General features: G+C 43.8%; 1 protein-coding gene across 3 annotated transcripts in view; it reads right to left on the bottom strand.

The window, feature by feature from the left end:
• LOC117512565 (putative ferric-chelate reductase 1) overlaps positions 1-17,191 on the bottom strand; it is an 84,962-nt gene that overhangs the window by 20,562 nt on the left and 47,209 nt on the right. For all 3 annotated transcript variants that reach the window (XM_034172695.1, XM_034172703.1, XM_034172712.1), the window contains exon 12: positions 12,271-12,362. In XM_034172695.1, the coding sequence (XP_034028586.1) occupies positions 12,271-12,362 (92 nt within the window). The remainder of the gene's footprint in view (positions 1-12,270; positions 12,363-17,191) is intronic.

The following is a 17,191-nucleotide window of genomic DNA, read 5'->3' as shown; positions in this document are numbered from 1 at the left end:
ATTTGATGCAGCAAAGCTCCAAATCATTCAGACATTTTATTCGCAATAAAAATCCAATGAGAGGGGTGGACCACTGCTCACACAAAGCCTGCTCACAGGCGAATGACGCAACCGACAGGCATGAAAAAACTCACGCATGCGCATGAAGGTTCAAGCTTGGCTGATGCAATCACACGTGATTCAAATCCATATGGCTTTTGCAAAAAATAAAAAGGTCGGATAGTTTTCTAACAGACCTCGTATACAGTAGTGTTCAGAATAATAGTAGTGCTATGTGACTAAAAAGATTAATCCAGGTTTTGAGTATATTTCTTATTGTTACATGGGAAACAAGGTACCAGTAGATTCAGTAGATTCTCACAAATCCAACAAGACCAAGCATTCATGATATGCACACTCTTAAGGCTATGAAATTGTTGAAGCTACAAACTCAAAACTATTATGTTCAACCTGCTTTTTTAGCAATCCTGTGAATCACTAAACTAGTATTTAGTTGTATAACTACAGTTTTTCATGATTTCTTCACATCTGCGAGGCATTAATATTGTTGGTTTGGAACCAAGATTTTGCTCGTTTATTAGTGTGCTTGGGGTCATTCTCTTGTTGAAACACCCATTTCAAGGGCATGTCCTCTTCAGCATAAGGCAACATGACCTCCACCTCCTTTTGACATATCCAAACTGATCCATGATACCTAGTATGCGATATATAGGCCCAACACCATAGTAGGAGAAACATGCCCATATCATGATGCTTGCACCACCAGGCTTCACTGTCTTCACTGTGAACTGTGGCTTGAATTCAGAGTTTAGGGGTCGTCTCACAAACTGTCTGCGGACCTTGGACCCAAAAAGAACAATTTTACTCTCATCAGTCCACAAAATATTCCTCCATTTCTCTTTAGGCCAGTTGATGTGTTTTTTGGCAAATTGTAACCTCTTCTGCACGTCTTTTATTTAACAGAGGGACTTTGCGGGGGATTCTTACAAATAAATTAGCTTCACACAGGCGTCTTCTAACTGTCATAGCACTTACAGGTAACTCCAGACTGTCTTTGATCATCCTGGAGCTGATCAGTGGGTGAGCCTTTGCCATTCTGGTTATTCTTCTATCCATTGTGATGGTTGTTTTCTGTTTTCTTCCACATGTCAGTTTTTCTTTTTTTTTTTTTTTGTCCATTTTAAAGCATTGAGATCATTGTAGATGAACAGCCTATAGTTTTTTCCACCTGCGTATATGTTTTCCCCTCTCCAATCAACTTTTAATCAAACTACACTGTTCTTCTGAACAATGTCTTGAATGTCCCATTTTCCTCAGGCTTTCAAACAGAAAAGCATGTTCAGCAGGTGCTGGCTTCATCCTTACATAGGGGACACCTGATTCACACCTGTTTGTTCCACAAAATTGACGAACTCACTGACTGAATGCCACACTACTATTATTGTGAACACCCCCTTTTCTACTTTTTTTTGTTTTTTTTACTAATAGCCCAATTTCATAGCCTTATGAGTGAGCATATCATAAATGCTTGGTCTTGTTGGATTTGTGAGAATCTACTGAATCTACTGGTACCTTGTTTCCCATGTAACAATAAGAAATATACTCAAAAAATTGATTAATCTTTTTAGTCACATAGCACTACTATTATTCTGAACACTACTGTATAGGCAAAGTAAAAAATAAATCACATGTATTCATATAAATAAGACTTCTAATCCCCTCTGCAAATCATTTATGGAAATTGTGGATGCATTAGGATTTCGGCAATGCATTCAGGACTCGACGCACATTAGTGGAAATACTCTGGATTTGGTTCTCACACATGGTATTGCTGTCATGAATATTGACATCGTGCCTCTTTCTTCGGTGGTGTCTGATTACTCACTTATTAGGTTTACAGTTGCACTGCCGTGTTTAGTGGAATAACAACCTTATTTATCACTACGGCAATGCATCAACTCCTCAACTAAGACTGAACTCTAAGCTAGACTGCCTGATATCTTAAATGGACTGGTAAATGGACTGCATTTATATAGTGCTTTTTCATCTGCATCAGACGCTCAAAGCGCTTTACAAATAATGCCTCACATTCACCCCGATGTGACGGTGCTGCCATACAAGGCGTTCACTACACACCGGGAGCAATAGAGGGGTAAACACCTTAGCTTCATGTTTGGAAAATGCCCAATCAGTTGACAGTCTTGTGGACAGTTAAAACCCAGTGCTCAAAACTACAATCGACATGATTGCACCACCTTTGTTAAACCCCCCCCCCCCCCCCAAAAAAAAAAAACACAGTTACCTTGGTTCAATGACTGCTTGCGTGACCTCAAGCATAAGGCTAGAGGTCTAGAACAGAAATGGCGTAGTTCAAAATTAGAAGTATTCCACCTTGTGATGCTATCTTGGACTATAAGCATGCACTACTGGCTACAAAGCGGGCCTATTACTCTGATTTGATCAACAAAAACAAGCATAACTCAAAGTTCTTGTTTGACATGGTGACAACACTTATACATGGACAACCACCTGTAAATTGCTCTCCTTTTACAGCTCAAGATTTCCTGGATTACTTCGAGAAGAAAATAGAAGACATTAGGTTAAACATATCCCAGCATGCCTTATCCCAGCCACTACACTCTGCTATTGAGGTGAGTGCCATTACTAAGGCATTACCAAGATTTACAGATTTTGATAGTATCTCACTAGGCGTCCTGACAAAACTTGTAACGTCGACAGAAAGCACAACCTGCTTATTTGATCCTGTACCAACAAAACTGTTTAAGGACCAGTGGCCCACTTTTGGGCCAACTGTGCTGGAAATGATTAATCTTTCTTTAATTTCTGGATCTGTTCTGACATGTTCCAAATCTGCACTGATTAAACCATTACTTAAGAAATCTAATCTTGACGCTAGTGTATTGAAAAACTATTGGCCAATATGAAATCTATCATTTTGCTCTAAAATTCTGGAAAAAGTGGTTTCACAGCAGCTTGTGGACTATCTTACTGAGAATAATGTTTTTGAGCCAAAGCAGTCTGCTTTTAGAAAATATAATTCCACAGAGACAGCTCTCACTAAAGCTCACTTGCAATGGATTAGGACACCACTACGGTTTCTGGTGCTGTTAGATCTCAGTGCTGCGTTTGATACTGTGGATCATCATATTCTACTCGATAGGCTGGAGAATTTTTTTGGGATTACTGGGAGTGCCCTTGCATGGTTGATGTCATACCTGACCAGTCCTTCTCACTGTGTTTTGTACAATAACACTACCTCTGACCTTAGTGACATGAAATTTGGGGCTCCACAGGGTCTGTCTTAGGCCTCCTGCTTTTCTCCCTTCATATAGCACCCCTTGGGCACATATTGCAGCGTTTTGGGGTTACCTTTCACTGCTCTGCTGATGATACTCAGTTATACATGCTGATAACTGCTGGTAATCTCATCCACATAAAATCCTTAGAAGATTGCCTTGCATCAGTGAGAAGCTGTCGAGCAGCTTCCTACTTTTAAACTCTGATAAGACTGAAATGATGGTTCTTGGTCCAGTGAGACATCTACATCAATTTGACCAGTTAACGCTTCGCCTAGGCTCGTGTGTCTTAAATCACACTGACAAAGTGAGGAACCTTGGGGTAATTTTTGATCCTACATTGTCCTTTGATCTCCACATTAGAGATATTACGAGGACTGCTTTTTTCCACCTGCGAAATATAGCGAAGATTTATCTGTCTATCGCTAATGCTGAGACCCTGATTCATGCGTTTGTCTCTTCTAGATTGAAGTACTGTAATATTCTATTTTCTGGTTTACCGCAGTCCAGCATTAGGGGTCTCCAATTGGTTCAAAATGCTGCTGCCAGAGTTTTGACATGAAGCAGAAAGTTTGACCACATTACACCCATTTTGCATCTCTTCAATGGCTTCCTGTCCCAGTGAGATCAGATTTTAAGGTTCTGCTACAAGTCTATAAAATTGTTCACCGACCTAGCTGACCTAATTAAACCTTACATACCGGCCCGGGCTTTGCGTTCTCAGGGTGCAGGACTACTTTGTGTCCCTAGGGTGAATAAGAAGTGTGCGAGTCATAGAGCTTTCTCTTATCATGCATGTTTTGTGGAATGATCTCCCTGCATCAATAAAACAGTGAGATTCTGTGGAGACTTTCAAGTCCAGACTTAAAACACACTTATTGTCCCTTTCGTATGGCTAGCATACTGGCATAATATAGTTTTACTCTACTATTTTAATTCATTTTATTAGGAAACGGAGCATGCCGCGGCCTCAACTTTACCTCAATTCTGGGTCTTTTAGTGAAGCTTAGGGCTAGTGGCCGGCGATCACCTTAGTATTTCCTGTGTTTCTTGTTGTTTAATGCTGACAAATTATACTGTATTTCTTGTCTTTCTGATGCCTGATTCTGTTTTTTCTCTCTGTTTAAGGTGCAGCTCCATCCAGAGATGGGTGTGGCATTTGTGCTAGAGACCCTCCTCTCCTGTGCACCAACATCTGTAATTTATGTCTGTAGCATGGCCCAAGTAGAGGGTCACCCCTTTGAGTCTCGTCTGCTTGAGGTTTCTTCCTCAGAGGGAGTTTTTCCTTACCACTGCTGCTCTGGTGGTTAGTAAGGTTACACCTTACTTGTGTGAAGAGCCTTGAGGCAACTCTGTTGTGATTTGGTGCTATATAAATTGAAAATCATCAGTGGATCATTGATTGTGGACAGACAAATGAAAGAATGAAGCAACACAAATGTGATAATGAATATCGAATGTTTACTGACCGTCATGTGGAACTCTTACAATTTGGAAGTATGAAAAGAAAATAATGACTTTGTTTACATATGGTCTGGTTCCATGTGGAACCAGAGCAGTGGAGAAGTAAAATATGTTGATCAGCAAAATACAAGAATTTGACTAGAATCTCATATTAGACCCATATTACACTTTTATACAAAATCAACCCGGAAATGGTTCAAAATGTCTGTGGATCTGCCTTGTTTTTTCAGACGTGCTGTGTCTTATTTTATTTGTATCGACAATATCAGGCCCTGCACAAATTAAAAACTTGGAAGAAACGATTTAGAATCTGGCATACACACACTCAAATATATATATGTAATAACCTGATTTTTAGTAAATCAGTTTATTTTATTTTTTTTCTTCAAGGTTTATTTTATTACAAAAAAAATGAGTACTAGGTGGTTAATGTTTTCTCTTTATAAAATAACTTACATTATTTCATGGTTTAATGATAAAATATTCACTTTGGTTCATGTTGAAAAACATTGATAAATATTAAGGAATTCTTAAAAAAAATTCATAGTTCAGTTGTAAGAAAAAAAGGTTGAACTCCAGATCCATTTAATTTCTTTATTAATCTTTTTGGTTGTTATGCTTTGAGTGCCTTACGTTACACCGGAAGGGGAAAGAGAAAAAAAGCGGGACTTGCGATGCGGAGGAGGACGGAAGGTGTCGTGCAGGTGCAAGCAGGAGACATGCGTTTTGAAGAGACTGAAAGTAATTAAAACTACAGAACTACCTTGAGCTTGGGTACCAGTTCCTCACATCCGTGGACTGCAGAGGAGTTTTCTGAACGACCCGCACCAAAAAAGGAGTGAGTTTGAGCTGCAGTTCAGGACAGAGCTGAGCAGGCTAGACTAAGCTAACACTGAAGCTAACGCTGCTGCTTTGAAGTTTTACCTCGTTAAGAGTCGGGAGAAGAGACGGTGTTGTTCCCAGTGCACAGCTGAAGTAATTACCTCGTTAAGAGCCGAATGGGAGGAGAGACGGTGTTGCCAGTGAAACCACCCTCACCTGCGTGGAGGATCAGGGAAAGGTGTTTCTGCATGCACATAGTCACTCTGGGTCTTGAGGATGAGGATTTGCTCCAGACTGGTAGGATTATTGTTTTCGAAAGGGTTCTTCAGTAGATATGTGCTCTAACGCGCGCCAACAGTCCTAATTCGCAAGCTTGCATAAAACACTCAGAGTGCACTCTTAAGACTAAGACTTCATTTTAATAGTGTCAAACCATTATTTCATATTTCAATTTAAATGTGTGTTTACCCTATTCTTTCATTTAATTAATACAAAAAGACAATCCTAAAACTGCATTTATTGTGTGTGTTTATTATTCCTTTGGTTTCAGCAGTACATTCTAGAAATACTATTCCTGAGTTACCTGGTAAGTTACTTTATTCAATTACTTATTCACTGATTTATTATTTCTGGGAGAACCCCTTATTATTAGTTGTGTAAGTGAGAGTCATAATTAACCCTAGACAAAAGTTATTTATACATCGGAATGTCTCTTTTACCATAGAAGTCAAGGAAAAGGGGTGTACAATAAGAAATTACTCCCTTACCATAATGAGCCGGGTGGTAAAAGGGTTACATTTTTGGGGGCTCATCCGGGATGTTTTGTTGATGTATGTTTTGTTGATGTATGTTTTGTTGATGTGTTTATTAAGCTGCTTGTGATATTGTTGAATCTTTTTTTGACTTTGCTGTGAAATTTTAATTTTGAATTTTTTTTTTCTGCTGGTTGACAGAATGGAGGAAGTAGAGATAAAAGCTTGGTGTAAGACACATCAGTTAGACCCTGCTAATGTTATCGTCTTAAGCGGTGTTAATGTCTCAGATGATGTCCTCCGTGAAGTTCTTAGCTCAGTTAAAATTCTTGGAAGACTAAAATAGTTGACAAACGTCCAGACTTGACTTCCAAGACTGATTTTGTACTAGTCCGAACTTTAGCTAATGTGACTGAACAGACCTTACCTGACCAAGTTGGCGTTTCGGGTGAAGTTGGTCCCTGGCCTGTCCACTTCATTCTATCAGCGACTGAAGAGCAAGAGGATTTTCAAGCAAAGTTCCTGTCATTCCTTGAGCATGAGGGCAAGAGTATGTCTGATGTTGAAGGACTGTTAAACCCCTCCTCCCTTGACATAAATGCTGCTCTCATCAATGCCATTAGTTCACTTGTTGACAAATGCAATACCACGCCTGGTGATATTCAAAGTTATAGGAAGCTCAGAATGTTTTCTGGTGTGCATCCAACCCCTAGTGGTGAAGAGGAGTATGATGCATGGGCAGAACAAACTATGCATATGTTGGAAGAATGGCAATGCAGTGACAGTGTAAAGAAACAAAGAGTTGTCGAGAGTCTTAAAGGTCCAGCTGCTGACATAATAAGATTCCTCAGAGCACAAAATCCCAATGCTACTGCAAATGACTATATGCAAGCACTTGAAACAGCTTTTGGGATTACTGAAACATCATCTGATCTTCTCGTCAAGTTTCGACACACATTTCAGAGTGAAGGTGAAAAACTGTCCACATACCTGCTGAGGCTTGACAAACTGCTGCATTGTATCTTCAGGAAAGGAGGATTGCATTTGTCAGACATGAATAGCCTCCGCACTGAACAAATTGTACGAGGTGCATTACCACATGATATGATTGCAATGCGCATACGAATGACCCACAAATTAAGACCACCGTCCTCCTTCAATGATTTGTTAAAAGATGTCAGAGAGGAAGAGGACATGTTACAAGGCAGAACTGACGCGAAAAGTATGGTCATGTCAAAACCAGTCGCATCAGTCTCCAAACCGCACTGTCCCTGATCAATACACAGTGCCTAAGATTGAGGACGCCCTGACATGTCTGAATGGAAGCAAGTGGTTTAGTGTCCTAGATCTCAGAAGTGGATACTACCAGGTGCCCATGAGTGAATCAGATAAAGAAAAGACCGCCTTTATATGTCCTCTTGGGTTTTATGAGTTCGACAGAATGCCACAAGGTGTGTCAGGCGCTCCTGCAACTTTCCAGCGACTCATGGAAAAAACTGTTGGAGACATGAATTTGTTGGAAGTGCTAGTCTATCTAGATGATCTCATCGTCTTTGGTACAACACTCGAAGAGCACGAAAAACAACTGCTGAAAGTACTTGACCGCCTGCAAGAGGAGGGGCTCAAGCTGTCGTTAGACAAATGTCAGTTTTGTCAGCCATCAGTGTCATATATTGGTCATATCGTGTCACTAGAAGGAGTGTCTACAGATCCAAAGAAAACAGAAGCAGTCACTACATGGCCCAGACCAACCACTGTAACTGCATTGAGATCTTTCCTTGGATTCTGCGGGTATTACAGGTGCTTTGTCAGAGATTATGCCAAAGTCGCATTCCCCCTGACCCAACTTTTGTCTGGTTACCCACCACATGCAAAAAGATCCAGGAGAAAGCAAGAACAGGTCTATTTCAACCCGTCAGAGCCATTTGGTCCACGGTGGGATGAAAAATGTGAGAGTGCTTTCGAGGAGCTAAAGCAAAGACTCACCAGTGCTCCAGTACTAGCCTTTGCAAACCCACAGTTACCCTATGTGCTACATGTTAATGCATGCAGTGAAGGACTTGGTGGAGTTTTATACCAAGACCAAGGTGAAGGGCTAAGACCAGTCGCTTTCATCAGTCGCAGCCTAACTCCATCCGAACGTCACTATCCTGCTCACAAGTTGGAGTATCTTGCATTAAAGTGGGCCATAGTTGACAAACTACATGACTATCTGTATGGGGCAAAGTTTGAAGTCAGAACAGACAACAACCCTTTGACCTATGTGTTGATGTCAGCCAAGTTAGACGCAACGGGCCACCGTTGGCTTGCTGCCCTGTCAACATACAATTTCAGTCTCAAATACAGATCCAGAGTCCAAAACATTGATGCAGACGCCCTTTCAAGGCGCCCCCACACTGACCAAAGTCAAGAAAAACGATGGACAGATATCTCTGCAGATGGTGTCAGAGCTATGTGTCAAGTATCCAAAGTGACCCAGAAAAATGCTTGTCATGAAACAGCAATTGATCACTTAGGATTGTCCATGCACGCCATACCCAAAGCGTACTGTAACCTCTCCACACTCAGTCTCAAGGGGATTCCAGTCCTAAGTCTCTTTGAAATCTCAAAAGTACAACAAGAGGATCCAGCACTAAATGAAATTTGGAGAACACTAAAGCAGAGTGATACAAATCAAGTCAAGTCGAGAAACCTTACAAGCTCATTGCTACTAAGAGAGTTTGAAAGACTGAAGCTACAAGAGGATGTCATGTATCACGTCACATTTCCCCCTGGTCAGAACCGCCGTTCGCAGCTAGTTTTGCCAGAAAAATTCCAAACAACAGTCATGCAATCCCTTCATGATGACTCTGGTCATTTAGGCATTGAAAAGACTTATGGACTCATCAAAGAAAGGTTCTATTGGCCCAAGATGAAATCAGATGTTGAAGAACACTGCAAAAACTGTGCAAGGTGCATAAAGAGAAAAACACTTCCTAAAAGAGTAGCTCCCCTGTTTCACATGCAAAGTGATGGCCCAATGGATCTAGTATGTATGGATTTTTTGTCGATCGAGCCAGATCATGGTCACACAGAGAACGTCTTGGTCATTACTGATCACTACACCCGATATGCACAAGCCTTTCCTACAAGAGAGCTGAAAGCTGCAACCGTAGCCAAAGTTCTACTCGAGAAATACTTTGTCCATTATGGTTTGCCAAGGCGCATGCATAGTGACCAGGGGAGAGACTTTGAAAGTCGTCTCATTCACGAGATGCTGAGTTCCCTTGGTGTAGAAAAGTCAAGAACTACTCCATAACATCCTCAGGGAGATCTGCAGCCTGAAAGGTTTAGTTGAACCCTGTTGGACATGCTTGGAACCCTTGAGCCCAATGAGAAAAGGAATTGGAGTAAGGACATCGCACATTTAGTCCATGCTTACAATTGCACACCAAATGAAGCGACAGGTTTCTCCCCATATTATCTTATGTTTGGGCGTAACGCAAGGATGCCTGTGGACTTGTGTTTTGGAACATCAAGTGACAACATGTGCAAAGAAACTTACCTGAAGTATGTGACAGACATGAGAAAACGACTGAAAGCTGCTTACGATCTCGCAGAATCTGCTGCGGCTAAACAGAACAAAGGAAACAAACGAAAATATGATGAGAAAGTCAAGTTCACACAACTCCTACCTGGAGATCGAGTTCTCATCCGTAACCTTGGACTGCAAGGAAAACATAAGCTGGCCGACCGCTGGGTTTCGACCCCTTATGTTGTTGAAAGTCAACTGTCAAACTTACCTGTGTTGGATGGAAATGGGCCTGTCAAAGTCTTTCACCGTAATCATATTCTGCCTCTGGGACAGAAAGTGTGTTTGGAACCAGCGCAAAACCCAGACATTGTCCCAAAGAGACGATTGAGAAGGAAAAAACACCAAACCAAAGTTGATGAAAAAGGCACAGTCAAAGTCCCTGAAGTGTCGGGACAAGAGGACAGGAATGATGAATACACAGATTCAGAGGATGGAACATTTTACATGCCATTCACAGTGCAACATACCAGGAAATCTGATGAAACACCAGAACCATTCAGTCTAGATCTCGATTTGCAACCTGAAGATCACGCTGAAGATTTGCAAGCTGGTCACGAAGCGCAAAATGCTGACAGAGAGGTTAGACCTGACCTGATTGAACAGTCTGACTACCAAGAGACTTGCACTACAGAGACAGAGACTCAAGACACAATACCTCTTTGTCCAGAGACTGACTCAGGAGAAGACCTGGAGACTGACAGTGAGACCATAAGATCTCAAAGACTTAGGAAAGCTCCATCCAGAATTACTTACGACACACTGGGTAATCCTAGTGTTTGCCCAGTGAAATTTGTTTCTTGTTTTTACAAATGGATAAGCAACCCTTTCATACCTTAGTTGGGTTTCTCTTGCCTTGTTCCTTACCAAGCCATGAGGGCATGACTTTTTTTTGGTGAGGGGAGTGTGTAATAACCTGATTTTTAGTAAATCAGTTTTTTTTTTTCTTCAAGGTTTATTTTATTACAAAAAAAAAAATGAGTACTAGCTGTTTTTTTTTTTTCTCTTTGTAAAATAACTTACATTATTTCATGGTTTAATGATAAAATATTCACTTTGGTTCATGTTGAAAAACATTGATAAATATTAAAGAATTCTTAAAAAAATTCATAGTTCTTTATTAATCTTTTTGGTTGTTATGCTTTGAGTGCCTTACGTTAGACCGGAAGGGGAAAGAGAAAAAAAGCGGGACTTGCGATGCGGAGGAGGACGGAAGGTGTCGTGCAGGTGCAAGCAGGAGACATGCGTTTTGAAGAGACTGAAAGTAATTAAAACTACAGAACTACCTTGAGCTTGGGTACCAGTTCCTCACATCCGTGGACTGCAGAGGAGTTTTCTGAACGACCCGCACCAAAAAAGGAGTGAGTTTGAGCTGCAGTTCAGGACAGAGCTGAGCAGGCTAGACTAAGCTAACACTGAAGCTAACGCTGCTGCTTTGAAGTTTTACCTCGTTAAGAGTCGGGAGAAGAGACGGTGTTGTTCCCAGTGCACAGATGAAGTAATTACCTCGTTAAGAGCCGAATGGGAGGAGAGACGGTGTTGTTGCCAGTGAAACCACCCTCACCTGCGTGGAGGATCAGGGAAAGGAGTTTCTGCATGCACATAGTCACTCTGGGTCTTGAGGACGAGGATTTGCTCCAGACTGGTAGGATTATTGTTTTCCAAAGGGTTCTTCAGTGGATATGTGCTCCAACGCATGCCAACAGTCCTAATTCGCAAGCTTGCATAAAACACTCAGAGTGCACTCTTAAGACTAAGACTTCATTTTAATAGCATCAAACCATTATTTCATATTTCAATTTAAATGTGTGTGTTTACCCTGTTCTTTCATTTAATTAATACAAAAAGAATCCTAAAACTGCATTTATTGTGTGTGTTTATTATTCCTTTGGTTTCAGCAGTACATTCTAGAGATACTATTCCTGAGTTACCTGGTAAGTTACTGTTTTCAATTACTTATTCACTGATTTATTATTTCTGGGAGAACCCCTTATTATTAGTTGTGTAAGTGAGAGTCATAATTAACCCTAGACAAAAGTTATTTATACATCGGAATGTCTCTTTTACCATAGAAGTCAAGGAAAAGGGGTGTACAATAAGAAATTACTCCCTTACCATAACGAGCCGGGTGGTAAAAGGGTTACATATATATATATATATATATATATATATATTATATATATATATATTATATATATATATATATATATATATATTAGTGTTGACTGGACTGAGACATACTTTTGAGCTTCAGGGTCTACATCAGGTGAACAAATGAGATGGCGGTTGCCAGAGAAACCAGACGTACAGTATGGACATGTGAAGAATCAAGTTTGGTACTCACAAAGGATGGTCTGGTCCACAGCGCAGCAGAGCCACTACAGGCTGGATGACAGAAAGGATCAGAACTAGGCAGCCTAACACAGGATGAGCACCCTGTAACCAAAATAATGACTGTGGTCATTTTAGCTCAACAGACATCTGCCACATTATGGATAAAAAGACAAATTTGTCCCATTCCCATTACTTCTTAAATTTTATTTTATTTTTGCAAGCTCAACCATGAACATCAGAATTCAGTGAGAGGTGAAGGTGCTGAGACAATGCAGTTTTACACCCAACATGTCACATTTTGATGCAAAAGAGCTGTTTTCACCGAATGTCAACGTGGAGAATTTTGGTAGTCCCTTTGCGTCACAATGTGATGCATGGGGAAACATTAACCCTAATGTTAAACTTCATCATGACACAACCATAACCAAAACATAGATGAATATTGCCTGAAGTGAAGTATAGAAAAATGTGCTGTCAAAACAAACAAAACAAGATTTTGAGAGAAACAAAACAAAAATGTTTTCCCACACATCACTAATACCCCCGTCACACTAGAGCAGGAATGAGCCCGAGTCTGTAAGAATGAGGATTCGACCAACAGTCATGCAAATTCGAGCTGCACTCAAATACCTCATACAGCATTCAGGACATTCGTGTGGCCAGAGCACAGGCACTCCACTTGTGTTGTGTCTGTGTTGGAAAACATTTGAACAGCGGTCGAGTAGCAGTCATACAGAATGCGATAGGACATTTGTATGCAATTCAAACCATTTCACCTATGTTCGAGGGGCTGTATGAATTCAACTCTCCTCTTCGTCACACTGGAGCATGAATGAGCATGAATGCCATACGAATAGACATTCAAAGGACATTCGTGCAATTCGAGCTGCATTTCAATTCCTTGTACAGCATTCAGACTCAGACTGACTCACTTTTTGTCACTCGACCCTTACAGGCAGAGCGAAATGCAGTTTCTAGAGGTCTCGGTGTAGTTAACTGTGACAGTTTTTTTTTACCTAACCTATTGTATAAACTTTTGCAATATAAATTTCTGCATTGTACAATATGCGCACCCCTGTGGCCACAGAATATATATACAAGGCACAGGGTTGGCAGCAGTGTTACAGTATTAAGAAGGTGACAATATGCATGTAGTGCAATGATCACAGTTTGGTGGTGGATGTTGAACTGTTCAACAGTCTGACAGCATTCGGGTAGAAGCTGTTTTTCAGTCTGGACGTTTTGTTCCCGGATGCTGCACAGCTTCCTTCCAGAGGGAAGGGGTGTGAACAGACTGTGCGCAGGGTGGGTGTAGACTCAGAGGATCCAGGTGGCTTTGTCTCTACATCTGGAGATGTAGATGTCCCCAGTGAGTGGTAAGGAGCATCCAATGGTCCTTCCTGTGGCACTTAACAAAATCCACCAAATTTGCATGGCCAGCACAAATGCAGAGAACATGTACACCACTGTCATGGTGCCTTCGAACTGGAGAATATTCGAAAGGTGGTTGAAGGGCAGTTGTACATTCGGAGCATTATGATCACGTTTGAGGGAACCTCAAAATGGATCAGGCACGGCAAATCCTGCTGGCACGTCCAGATTGTGCCGGACCCCCCTCCTGTTCGGGGCATGCAAAGGAAATATTACAATGCGCAAAGTCTATGGCACGCAATCATTATGTGCACAAGACATTGCACAATCACACCAAATACACCATGTGTCACAACGAGTCAGCGCATCTCGGTGATGCACTGATGTGCAGTGTGACCATCTGGACGGGGTCTAACAGCCATGATAACATGATAATACAGATACATCCTCTGACATGAGATGGACTGAAAATGGATCTATAATATCATGATATTATGGGTGTAAGTAGCGCACCACACAGAGGCTTTGACTTGCCGTGGGGCAGGGCATCACGCAGCTGCATGTGATATTACAACTAATAAGCTAGCTGATGATCATAATTCATATACATTGTGTAAGCCATGAGAGAGCATGACCATGTATCTGTAACAGCCTGGTCAGGTGAGCTGCGCAGCGAGTCAGTGCGTCTCGGAGCCATGGTGCACTGCGCACAGCTGAATGGGCTGTCACTGTGATGGTGAGCATCATGTGTCGTGTCATGTGTCCCCACTGAGGAAGAGGAAACTGTGGATTAGTTATTTTATTTGAAATTTTCCTGGAGAAGCACTGCGTGAAAGCAGTGTTGGGTTTTGGATTCGAGAGTGCAAAGAGAGCCACGTTTGATTGCTTTGTAGTGGTTGGTGGTGATGCTTCCAAAGTCCATCCATTCATCCATTTTCTTCCGCTTTATCCTGAGTCGGGTCGTGGGGCAGCAGCTCAAGCAAAGCCGCCCAGACCTCCCGATCCACACACACCTCCCCCAGCTCCTCCGGGGGAACCCCAAGGTGTTCCCAAGCCAGCCGAGAGATGTAATCCCTCCAGCGTGTCCTGGGTCTTCCCCGGGGCCTCCTCCCAGTGGGACGTGCCCGGAACACCTTTCCAGCGAGGCGTCCAGGGGGCATCCGGAAAAGATGCCCGAGCTACCTCAACTGACTCCTTTCGACGTGGAGGAGCAGCGGCTCGACTCCAAGCTCCTCCCGAGTGACCGAGCTCCTCACCCTATCTCTAAGGGAGCGCCCAGCCACCCAGTGGAGGAAACTCATCTCGGCCACTTGTACTCGTGATCTCGTTCTTTCGGTCATGAGCCAAATCTCATGACCATAGGTGAGGATCGGAACGTAGATCGATCGGTAAATCGAGAGCTTTGCCCCCCTACTCAGCTCTCTCTTCACCATGACAGTCCGATACAGCGACTGCATCACTGCAGATGCTGCACCGATCCGTCTATCGATCTCATGCTCCATCCGTCCCTCACTCGAGAACAAGACCCCGAGATACTTAGACTCCTCCACTTGAGGCAAGGACACTCCACCGACCTGAAGAGGGCAAAGCACCTTTTTCCGGTCGAGAACCATGGCCTCGGATTTGGAGGTGCTGATTTTCATCCCGGACGCTTCACACTCGGCTGCAAACCGCCCCAGTGCACGCTGAAGGTCCTGATTTGATGAAGCCAACAGAACCACATCGTCCGCAAACAGCAGAGACGAGATTCTGTGGTTCCCAAACCAGATCCCCTCTACACCCTGGCTGCGCCTAGAAATTCTGTCTATAAAAATAATGAACAGAACCAGTGACAAAGGGCAGCCCTGGCGGAGGCCAACGTGCACTGGAAACAGGTTTGACTTACTACCGGCAATGCGAACCAAGCTCCTGCTGCGGTCGTACAGGGACCGGATACCCCTTAGCAAAGGACCCCGGACCCCGTACTCCCGGAGCACTCCCCACAGGGCGCCCCGAGGGACACGGTCGAACGCCTTCTCCAGATCCATAAAACACATGTGGACTGGTTGGGCAAACTCCCATGAACCCTCGAGCACCCGATGAAGCATGTAGAGCTGGTCCAGTGTGCTGCGACCAGGACGAAAACCACACTGCTCCTCCTGAATCCGAGGTTCAACCATCGGTCGAATTCTCCTCTCCAGTACTCTGGAATAGACCTTACCTGGGAGGCTGAGGAGTGTGAACCCCTTTAGTTGGAATACACCCTCCGGTCCCCCTTCTTAAACAGAGGGATCACCACCCCAGTCTGCCAATCCAGAGGCACTGTCCCTGATCGCCACGCGGTGTTGCAGAGGCGTGTCAGCCAAGACAGCCCCACAACATCCAGAGACTTAAGGTACTCAGGACGGATTTCATCCACCCCAGGGTCCTTGCCAACGAGAAGCTTTCTAACCACCTCGGTGACTTCGGCCTGGGTAATGGATGAGTCCGCCTCTGCTTCCTCTTCGGAAGACGTGACGATGCGATTGAGGAGATCCTCGAAGTACTCCTTCCACCTTCCGACAACATCGCCAGTCAGGATCAACAGCTCCCCACCCGCACCGTAAACAGTGCTGGTGGAGAGCTGCTTCCACCTCCTGAGGCATCGGACGGTTTGCCAGAATCTCTTCGAAACCGACCGATAGTCCTCCTCCATAGCCTCCCCGAACTCCTCCCAGACCCAAGTTTTTGCCTCTGCGACCGCACGGGCTGTGGCACACTTGGCCTGCCGGTACCTGTCAGCTGCCTCTGGGGTCCCACCTACCAACAAAGATAAGTAGGACTCCTTCTTCAGCTTGACGGCATCCCTTACTTCCGGTGTCCACCACCGGGTTCGGTGATTGCCGCCGCGACAGGCACCAGAGACCTTGCGACCACAGCTACGAGCAGCCGCATCGACAATAGAGGTGGAGAACATGGTCCACTCGGATTCCATGTCTCCAACCTCCCCCGGGATCTGGGAGAAGCTCTCCTGGAGGTGGGAGTTGAAGGCCTCGCTGACAGAGGGTTCCGCCAGTCGTTCCCAGCAGACCCTCACGATACGGTCTGACCGGCTTCCTACCCTCCCAGCGGATCCAACTCACCACCAGGTGGTGATCAGTCGACAGCTCTGCCCCTCTCTTCACTCGAGTGTCCAAGAAACATGGCCGAAGGTCAGATGATACGACTACAAAGTTGATCATCGACCTCCGGCTCAGGGTGTCCTGGTGTCACGTGCACTTATGGACACCCTTGTGCTCGAACATGGTGTTCGTGATGGACAAACTGTGACTAGCACAGAATTCCAACAACTGAACACCACTTCAGATCGGGGAGGCCGTGCTTCCCGATCACCCCTCTCCAGGTCTCACTGTCGCCACCCACGTGGGCGTTGAAATCCCCCAGGAGAACAATGGAGTCCCCAGTCAGAGCGCTATCTAGTACCCCTCCCAGGGACTCCAGGAAGGTCGGGTACTCTGCACTGCCGCTCGGCCCATAGGCCGAGACAATGGTGAGAGACCTGTCCCCGACCCGAAGGCGTAGGGACGCGACCCTCTCGTTCA

Source organism: Thalassophryne amazonica, chromosome 1 (genome assembly GCF_902500255.1).
Source record: "Thalassophryne amazonica chromosome 1, fThaAma1.1, whole genome shotgun sequence".
NCBI lineage: Eukaryota > Metazoa > Chordata > Actinopteri > Batrachoidiformes > Batrachoididae > Thalassophryne > Thalassophryne amazonica.
The sequence above is the reverse complement of the archived record's forward strand: the minus strand, read 5'-3'. Positions and strand labels throughout refer to the sequence as shown.